This window comes from Branchiostoma floridae, chromosome 5, assembly GCF_000003815.2.
Source record: "Branchiostoma floridae strain S238N-H82 chromosome 5, Bfl_VNyyK, whole genome shotgun sequence".
Lineage (NCBI taxonomy): Eukaryota > Metazoa > Chordata > Leptocardii > Amphioxiformes > Branchiostomatidae > Branchiostoma > Branchiostoma floridae.
In genome coordinates this window covers 15,745,076-15,755,404 of record NC_049983.1, presented here as the reverse complement: position 1 = coordinate 15,755,404, position 10,329 = coordinate 15,745,076, and the positions used below count along the sequence as shown (strand labels likewise).

General features: G+C 40.1%; 1 protein-coding gene and 1 long non-coding RNA gene across 2 annotated transcripts in view; both read right to left on the bottom strand.

Annotated features, from left to right (window-relative positions):
* LOC118416221 (fibrocystin-L-like) overlaps window positions 1-1,960 on the bottom strand; it is a 14,930-nt gene extending 12,970 nt beyond the window's left edge. Inside the window, exons 1-4 of the mRNA XM_035821305.1 lie at window positions 1,843-1,960; window positions 1,312-1,442; window positions 777-920; window positions 56-193 (exon numbers count right to left, since the gene is read on the bottom strand). Coding sequence (XP_035677198.1) covers window positions 56-193; window positions 777-920; window positions 1,312-1,442; window positions 1,843-1,960 — 531 coding nt within the window. The remainder of the gene's footprint in view (window positions 1-55; window positions 194-776; window positions 921-1,311; window positions 1,443-1,842) is intronic.
* Window positions 1,961-4,970: 3,010 nt separating this feature from the next.
* Window positions 4,971-9,092, bottom strand: LOC118415197. The gene is made up of 3 exons (XR_004831088.1): window positions 9,006-9,092; window positions 8,420-8,561; window positions 4,971-5,046 (listed from the first exon to the last, which is right to left on the bottom strand). It is a non-coding gene; the product is annotated as an uncharacterized LOC118415197 (long non-coding RNA).
* Between the last annotated feature and the right edge of the window lie 1,237 nt (window positions 9,093-10,329).

The window sequence follows — 10,329 nt, the reverse complement described above, 5'->3', positions numbered from 1 at the left end:
TGGTTGAATCTGCCGTGCAGAACGCGGAGCTGTGTATCTGCACCCCGACACTGACGTAGTCTGGGCCACCATAGTCATGCGCCACGGATACCATGTAGTACCGCTCGCCGGCCGCTAGAGGGAGCTTCACTGACTTTTGGGACCGGTTTGTGAAGTAGCTGGATGTGTAGGATGGGCATTCAGCAATTTCAACCTGTTTTGAGACAAAGCAATAAAGAAAGCACAGTTACTTTTAAACGTTAACTGTCTGTTCATTATTGGAATGAGACCTGCCCTTGGTGCTGAACACACTCTCTCCTGGACATCACCATCCATTTCATTGCCTACTAGCTGAGCAATATGAATGGGCTATGACATTTATGTGTTCTTTTATCACATACGATACAATGGTTACATGGGTGATGTTTCTTTAAACTGATGTATAATTTTAGCTACGAAATAGAATGTCTGATTTGATTAATATATTGTAACTACTCTGCATTCGCATCGCTGTTAGTATTTATTTGAGAAGGACATTACACTTACTCTCAAGACAGCAATCTTTGATGTTTTGAGATAAAACATATAGACGCGGAAAACATACATAGATAGCGGGAATATTACACATCAGTGACAGTTATGTATATACAAATAAGTGAGTGTATTCGGAGGTCAGAGTTTATAATGCGATATCCTTGTAAATAAAACAGATTAACCACTGTTAGTAAGCTCCTTATCACGTATTGTGTTGGTATACAAGCAAATGATAACCTACAATTAAAACATTAGTCTCTAACCTTATTTTCCTTCCTGTCCGAGTCGCTCAGGGAGAGAACGCTCTGATCGTCTGAGTAGATCCAGAAGGTATATTCGGCTGTAACCGGTGGCACGAAAAACCCACTGAGTCTAAAGCTGTATCGGTTCCACTCTCCAGTCACGGCCTGGATGGAAAATAATTTTCATTGTTGTTGTTATTTACTATTTTCTGTTTGTTCTCTTGCATCAAATGCCATCCTGATGCTATTAAGATTGACTACATTCGTTACATAAGGCGGCATGTTTTAAAACAATATGTACAGCCTGTGTATTAAATAGCTACGTTTCGTTCAAGACTAAGGTATCATTATATACACAGAAAGTGATAATTCTTGTCCTTTTACAGTAAATTTTACCGTACGCGTGACAAAAACTGGTGCAATCTATGAAATTTGTGTATTGTATCATACTTTAGAGGGGTTTTTGAGTGTTCTTGTTTTCAAACTGTCACCTCATTACTAAATGATATTTAATTTGTTAAACATCAAACTACTAGTAGATTATGATAGAAATAACCTTCGGTGGGTTTGCGGCTTCTGGGGCGAAGAAGGATTTGTAGTCCCCGGATGTTGATGGAAGCTTGGTGACGTCACGAACGTCAGAAGTGAAAGTTTTTGTCCAGATCTCGTAGAGAAGTCCTCGGTTTCCTGATAAGAAGAACGTCGAAACATAATTGGCGAAGAAACATGTATCTTTTTCAGCATGAGTGATATACAAATGTCGAGATAGACTAAAAGCTGAATACTGCAGTGCACATTACTTATCTCATATACTTTATAAAACTATCTTGAAAGTGAGTGAGAAGAAAATCATTTACAGACTTAAACAATCATTATTGTGTTCTTCATTCTTCGCGGATTTGCCCAGCATATTGAATTTTAGGATGGAACTTGATATGGACATTGTGGATTTTCCCTTCTTTTATATATTACCTGTTCACCTTAAAACATAACACGATTGGTTTATCATAGTTATCATTCATTATATATTGGTACTGGAACGTTTTTTTCAAGTTTAAAAATAAAGCGATTAAGGATATAAGCCTACCAGGATAGAGCTGTTTTCGTCTCGTGCCAGGTGGTTTTGCACGTGTTCGACAGGTGATCTCCACAGGTGAGACAGACAGGACGTCACAGATGACACCTGAGAAGGACACAGAGCCCATTCCGTTACTTTAAGATTGAAGCATTTCACTAAAAATTGCATTGTATTGGTTGTTCTGACACGCTCATTAACTATAGCATTGTTTCATTGCAATTATGGCACGGATACCGCTAACTACTTTTGCGTATAGTTGCCAAGATTGATATAAATGTCAGACCATTAACTTTCAGCTTACAGATATGTATCAAATTAGTAGTACCAAGTGTTGCTTTTATTATATGTTATACTTTCTTCGTGCTTGATGAAACGATAATAGAATTCCATTTTTTGCGAAAATACCAGTTTGAAACTGCATGACTCATGGTGAGTTAGTGAATGAAATCTACATCATATATACCTTGGACAGATACGTTGGCGTTCTCCATAAAGTACCTTCCTTGGATGGTGACCAATGTACCCCCTGCTGTACTTCCTTTTGAGGGACTGACGGTTAGAATTTCTGTCAAAAAGAATTTGTCTAGTGTTAGTCACAACCTACATGGTACGTAGTATTTTACCAAGAATACTAAAGTAGCAAAATATGTTCGTAGACAGAGAAGATTGAATAACTCAAGCTCAAAGCTTCAAGCGTATATATAATAATACAACGCGTAGGGGTGTAGTCACTTATGTTGAAAAAGCTCAATGGGAATTCGTACATTAATTCATGCCATTTACGCCAATAGACAATAAGCTATCCAACATTCCGTAGTACGTATGTGAACAGTTCCAAGTTCGCATGTGCAATAGTCACAACATGCGAACTTGGAACTGTAAAACTTGCTCTTTCCCATCCAAAGTTAATAGCTTTAACCTGTACTTAATAACTTATGCAACCGTTGAGCATTGAATATATTAGGATTATCATCCGGAGGTTGCAAATTCCTTACCTGCATGTGTCTGGATCAGATAGCGTTCTCCACTGGCGCTAGTCTGCAAAGCACTTTCCTCAATTCGTGACCTGCAGTACAAACGATGCTAGTGGTTGTTCCGAGTTTATTTCCATCCAATTCTAGCTAGTCCTTTAAACTATTCTTAATCATGAGCCCATTTCCTTGAAAGTTGCCTTTTTGTAAAACTTGTTTAACATTAATCATAAAACTAATGATTTTTACATCTTCTTTTTAACTCCATTGACCATTACACTTGGCAAGGACTTATCCATTGACGTAATCTTACAAACCTTCCGAGATCCGACACGATGTAGCTGGCGTTTAGATTCCCTACAAAGGAAATAGAAAAAAGGATACCTGTTTCATTTGGATACGCCAGTTCAAGTTGGTAATAAGTATCAACACCAAAGTCGCCATCTATAAAACCTCCCCAAGACCATTAAATATTTCTACTGAAATCACAAAACTCACTTTTCACATACAGCAAAAAATTGTTCTTTTAACACGGCATTAAAAAGTTAATCCCCTAGATAAGTAAAACGTAGAAGCATAATAAAAAGAATCCCTTAAGTTCGAAACGCACTAAAAGTATTTTATCCGCCATGGTTCAAGTAATGTGGTGTCACACAAACTTACCTATGAAGCTGTGTTCTACTCTGCACGTCAAACTTCCCTGTGTAGCTGAATCAGTGTCCAAGGCTATGCCGTATCTAAAGAACGACAATGTTTTACAGTATGATGTGAATCATTTGTTTTCATATCAAAACAAACTAAAATATCAATGCATAAACACAACTTTCTAACGCCATTTGCAAGTAAGGCAAACGTTGTACTTACGGTTTCTTTGTTGTCGGGTTCAGCAGGTTACAGTTTTCCAACTTTTCTTCTGTCTTTTCAGTCAGAATTACAGGCCTAGAGTTGGCAGAAAAAGGATAAGAATGCGATGAAAATTTTGCTTTCACCATATGCAGTGCTTTGCTTAACTTTAGAACAGATAGACTGAGAGTATCGGACCTGATTCTTTGTGATGCATACACGAAAATGTGCCGATAAATCGAGGTACAAACTAGATAATACAACAGGTCCCGCACGACATTTGCCAGTAACTATAAATGAATACATGAAATTAAATACTACTAGATTATCAAGGTTAAAGAAGAGGGGAGTCATCCAGGCTGAACTGAAAGATGCCACTCCCCTGTACTCACCCCTGTATCTTCCGCACATCCGGATCTGGCTCCATGTACTTCTCTGTGAATATCCGGCCTGAGATCGTCACTATCTCACCTGTAAGATGGGCAATGTGCTAAGCATTACTCTTTTGATCAACATGAAAAAGTAATATTTCTAATCACAGAAATCACAAAATTTTAGACAGTCTCAACTACATGTTGGACCAAGTTACATGTCAATATAGCTTCTGATTTCAACACCTTTTTTTAAAGAGCTACGGCATCAAAATATTGTATATCTTAGACAAACACATCGTTATCATCATTTCAGTATCTTTTTAGATCAAACCAAATTATAGTGCACTACCAATCGTGATTTTAAAGATTGATGAGCATATGGTCTGAACAGTGATACTTTGTAAAATTGCTATACTGACGCTCTCCGCTAGGTGTGTACTAATCTTGTCCTATTTGAACTTTGAGCTGCTTGGATGAAGTAAGACTATGTGTATAAAGGCTAGATATACCTGGGACAACCGAGCGCGGAGATACACCTGTGATGGTCGGTGTCTTGTCGTCAGTATACTGTAAAGAAGAACAAAAAAAAACATGAGCAGCAGGTTAGTAAGTATTGTGCCACCAAGTCGCATTCGCACATCTTTTCTACTATGCATAAGCAAAGATATTCTATTACACGTTCCAATTGCTTAAGAATGTCAAGGATCTTTATTCAGAACATTGCCAAGACCCTGCCAGATTCGTAATGTTGTCTTATTGTCATTTTGTAGAATTTCAGTGAAGCTATGGTTGAACTTTTCAACAGTCAACTAGGATGTACAACAAAATTGCAGTCACAAGACGTTCAAACACTTATACAACTGTGAGGAGGATGCCCTTAGTTTTCTGTTGTGAACGCATATTGTACGGTGAGACAAGTCGTTACCTGGAAGGTGCACTCTGGGCTACAGTAGGATCCGCCTAGATTCTCCAGGCTCACGCCGTCTATGGTCACGTGAACACTGTACGTCTCCTCATTGGACGGCCTGTAGGTAGAGAAGTAGTGTACATATATTGGCTACGCAGCAAACTGTGTCCTAAGAATATCATACTGTTGCGGTTATATTTCCAAACCGGGAGCGAAAGGTGCAATATAAAAGACAGTAAAAGACTGCGTAAAAGACGCACACCAAAAAAAGTCGTGACCATAGTTTTTTACCTGCATGTATGCAGGTATGGTTTTCACGGGCGTGGGGAAATTTGGAAGCTGGGGATTTAGGGCGCTGTATCTCGAGAACGGATGGTGCGAGCACAACGATTTTTGGTACGTGGGTTGAGGGTGGTAGCCTGACACTCAGGTTTGATTTTGGGCCTCCTGGCGCTTGAACTTGACATTGCAGGTGGCATTTTTGGTGTTTTGGGGGCACTTTTGGCGCTGTGTGTCCAGAACGATACGCGCGATTGCCACGATTTTTGGTGCATTGGTGGGGGGTTGTTGCTTGTTGCCTAGGATTGACTTTGGGCCTTGTCGCGTTTGAACTTGACCCGGCAGGTCGAATTTTGTGTCCGGGAGGGGTATTTCCGGAGTTATATCTTCTGAACGGTTGGTGCTGGCGCGATGATATTTTGCACATGTGTTGGCGGTGGCTGAATAATTCTCAATTTTGATTTTGGCGCCCTTGGTGCTTGAACTTGACATTTTAGGTTACTTTTTGTGCGGGCACGGGGCGTGCGCTGTATCTCCGGAATGCAAGGTGCCATTGTGTTGCTATTTGGTACGTGAATTGTTGGTGGTGTCCTGGTGGTCATGTTTGATTTTGGGCCTCCTAGTGCTTCAACTTGATACTGTATAGGTTGACCCTGTATTTGTGTGGTTGGGGCATCCTCCCAATATCTGCTTGGTTGTAAAAACAGGTGACGTTTGGGTTTATATGTAGAACCATCATCTGTTTTGGTAGATTGAGAGGTCTTTAAGTTTACACCTAAAACCATCATCTGGCCTGGGCCACCTTCAATGTATCAGGTTACTTTGTATCAACAGTGTCTGACCTGCCAGATGACATACCTAGTCTAGCTAGTATCTGTTGCTGTATTTGTTAGGTACAGTTTGAGTTTGCTTCTTAGTCCGAGTTTGTGGTGTTTTGAGAGCTGTGTAGTACTGAGTTTAAAGTTCTGGTACAAGTTCCTTTACCCTGTTTGGCAATCAGCAGAAGATACAACTTTCTAAAGTGGAGGAGAAATGTATAGAGCTTGAGTGTAAGACAAAGGTATGTGTATGATTTTTCCTGTTTCTTGTTGTTTCGTTGGGGATGCCATTTCCGTATTGTATGCAGGTAATTTGTAGTTTGGGGCTAGTCATAATTTTGCTTGATTTGGGGGCCTGCTTAATCTATAGTACGGGCAGGGTTAAGTGGTAGAGGCTTTGTTTTGTTTTAAATTTGGTATCCTTTGTTGCATTTTGTCACTGCAAAAATATGATGAAATTGTTTCCTCCTCTAAGCAACTGCTCATTGATTTTGTGGGATGTTTGCTGGGTGTTCACTCTGACTGCATCAGCTTTCTGAACTTTTTAAAGTTGCCAGCAGCTTGCCATTTATGAATGGGATTGACAAGGACATTTTGAGTAGTAAATTCTGCTGTAAAATTTGGCTTAGGTACTTCAGGAGATTTAGGTTTTAGTTGGACGGATTGAATAAAATATCATACCACCCTAATGCTGCTGGATGGGGCCTACCACTATTCATATTGTCTATGGAACTACTGTAAAAATATAATTTTTCAAATTATGCAATTAACCTTCCAGTGTCAAGTGATATAACACTCCAGAAATAAATCTTTAATGAATATCATTGGTACAATAAGGATACTTAGCAGCTGCATTAGGTCAGTACATTGAAATAGGAAGATATCAGTACTGAATATATCATATGTGACAGAATAACTACATGGGCCATCTGACTCTGAGACCAAAAAAGGTGGGAAAAGTCGTCTCAATAACTTTAAGGTACTGTGGTTGGTTACATGCTTAAGAAATCCAAAATAGTTAATGTTCATCCATGCCCAAACTTACACATTCCGAAAATGGAATTTCAGACTTTTGCATGGTGCACAACCAACACGGTAAAAATCTCACTTTTCCAACCACGCAACCAGGGACGAAAAGGGAAAAAAATACACAATAGGTCTACAGACACCTAATACATTTCATGCAGGCCTGAGGTCTACGAACTCTTGTTTTATATTCCCCTTATCAATTGGGGTATAACAAAATTGAAAAAAAGGAAACTAGACAAGAGAGATTTTTTCACTTTTTTTGGTCAACATTTCAAAGAACATACAAGAGAAGAAGGAAAGAAAAAGGGATGCGTCAAGCTACCCACGACAGGTTACTTGTCCGCCGAGCTCCCACCAACCCACTCCTGTCAACTTGACACATCCAAATAAAATGAAGACATACGAAACGTACCAGACAGACAGATTAAAGCAGCACACTGATACGAATGATACGAAACGCAGGGGTTTAAAAGTGCAAAGGATTAGCGTAGTTCCCCCGTCGACCCTAAGCACCACAGAGACATAAACCTTGTTTTATACAGACAAATTCCAGCTTTAACATTCAGACAAAGTCCAGCTTTAATCTTGAGCGGAGGCACTCCTTGACGTACGGAACCATCTAGACTTGAGTCGAAAAGGTCTTGTCAAAGACGGCTTCACAACGTGAGGACCATATGCGTTTCCTCGTGACGGCAATAAGGTAGGTTATAGCATCTTTCTTACATTTTTCCAGGAGGTTGGCAATTGCAAGATGCCATAGATAACCATATTTTTATTGAAACGGAAGTCTGACATAACGCACCACCCAAGTAGCACTTCGCCGCAGTACCAAATGGCATGCTCTAGAGTTTCGTAGCCTTTGCTCTGCCTTGGACAAATTCCCGAGCGAATTAATTAACACTTTAATTTTTTCCATCCCGGCATAGCCCCATTTTCAAATGTGACGCTAGCATTTGAGAAACATTTCTTCAGTGATGTTTTGAAATCATTGAAGCGCCGCTTTTCATTAATATGTTGCTTACACCTAATTAATGAAAGGCCCGGCGTCATGATTTGAGGAGAGAATTTAAACCCATTCCGTCCTCGTTTTCCCACAAGCTTCACGCGCGCTCTTGTGCATTCTCACAGTACATATTATATTCTCCCAAGAGCACCTGTACGTCTCAAAATTATACTCCCAATTATAATTGGGTCTCGTTGAAAAGCACAATCATGCCATGTCGTGGGTTTTGTACTTGAATGTATAGATTCAATTGTTCGAACCTCACCAAATGGTGTTTCTTTTAGCCTATGTTTCAAATGTATGTGTGCCCACTTTCCATGTTCTCATTTTCCTGAGTCAACTTTTCGAAGAGTCTTTCTTACCTCGTGGTGCAGACGATCTGACGAGACCCGCTGAGATACGGTATGACGTCACATGGAAGTTCCCGGATGTTGGTTCTGAAGTAGACCCGATATCCCACAAGCTCATTGCCGGGTCCAAAGGCGAACTGTGTAGAAGTAAACCCTGTAATAACAGATGTTAACACATTACATATTAATTGATATACATTAATACTATCAAAAGAAAAAGTACAATACGCTGGTAATTGTAACACAAGTCATTTCGTCATTCGTTATTAGAGCCTCTTATTTATTTGCCAACCGATAAGGGCATTTATGTCATACCTGTGACGCGAAAGCGTTCGATACGGGTGTTCCGGACCGGGCCATAACTTCCGTATCGCACAGGTTCGAAAGGAGTATCACACGGGCTCCATTCGAATAAATCGAACTGTTTCGAGCGGGCCGAGTGCGGCGCCATCGAAAGTTCGAATACCTGATTCGGACGTTGGAACATTACTCTCTCTCTCTCTCTCTCTTTCTCTCTTGCACGCGCGCGCGTACACATGATAACAATTTATACAATACTTTCACTTCGGTTGTTTAAACGTTATTGAAATCCACTGACCTGACCCTTTGAGGGTGACCTGTGTTCCGCCATGGACACTGCCTGATGAGGGCGTGACGGATGTGACGCAGGGAACACTTCCGGCTGTTAGGAAGAATTGTTTATTGCTGATCACAACGTATTTCTATACGTGGAATGCACCCTATATATGCATATACATGTAACGTAATGCAGGCCGGATTGTCTCTTGGGTCCTTGGCCTTGCACTCATGCGACTATGTATTGTCGACCCCGTCCGCCATATTGGACAGTTAAATTCAGCGACTTGTCATGTAAATTCAAATTCAATTTAGTATATGCACTTTGGTCATGTTATTTTTGTGTAAGTCTGACTCTTCAAAAATCAACAAGCTTGGTAGCTGTGATGTCAGTCAAAACATCATATACTGGACTTTAGGGGAGTAGAAATGATTAGACAAAAGTAAAGTTTTTGTAGCTTGCAAATGCAATGTAATACATAAAGTATCTGGCCACTCCGCGACAAAATCAAAATTTCAGTTTTACAGATACTTCAAACGCAGTACATGAACCCTGCACTAGAACCATCATTTAACAGATGTGCAATTTTATTTTCTACATCGAATTCACACTGTTCCTAAGCAAAAAAAATAGTAGGAAAGAGGTCTGTGCAGTGTGTTTTTGTAAACTGACTCTTACTTAACTGCATGATCAACACGCCCTGTACATGTGCATATAATGATGGGGGGGGGGGGGGGTTGGGCTGGCACGCAGAATTGTCTGTACACCTTGACAGCTGTAGGTAACACTTATCTTGGATCACCTGTTCGGCCAGGTGTGAATGAAAGGCACGCGATTAGCAGCGTGTCAGACTTGTTGACACCTTCTATACGTCGCCGTGCAGCGGACAGGAGCGATTCCCCCACCATTGACAATACACAAATATAAACTAACAGAGCCGTGCTGCCATGAAAAGATGAGCATGCAGGCGAAAACTTTCCTCAAATAGTTTTCGTCATATTGGTGTTGCTACCAACCTGTGTATTTTAAGCTTTGTAATTGTGTGATTTGCGGTCTTTTTAAAGCATTCGTTTCACATAATGGACATACATGTAAGTAGTCTAAAATGCCATAGGTCATACAAATCCAATATCAGTTTTGTTTGCCAAAGGTCCCCATGCAGTGGACAAGAGGCCTTCTCTAACTAACATACATTATCGATCCATTGCAAAAAAAGGCACACCCTATGATGGATTGTATCCAACATTTTAATTAAAGTTAAGTTGAAATTCATATTTATGGCAATATCTAATTTAAAATAATTCGGCATTTCATGTATCCATTACAAATCGTCCAGGAAGTGATT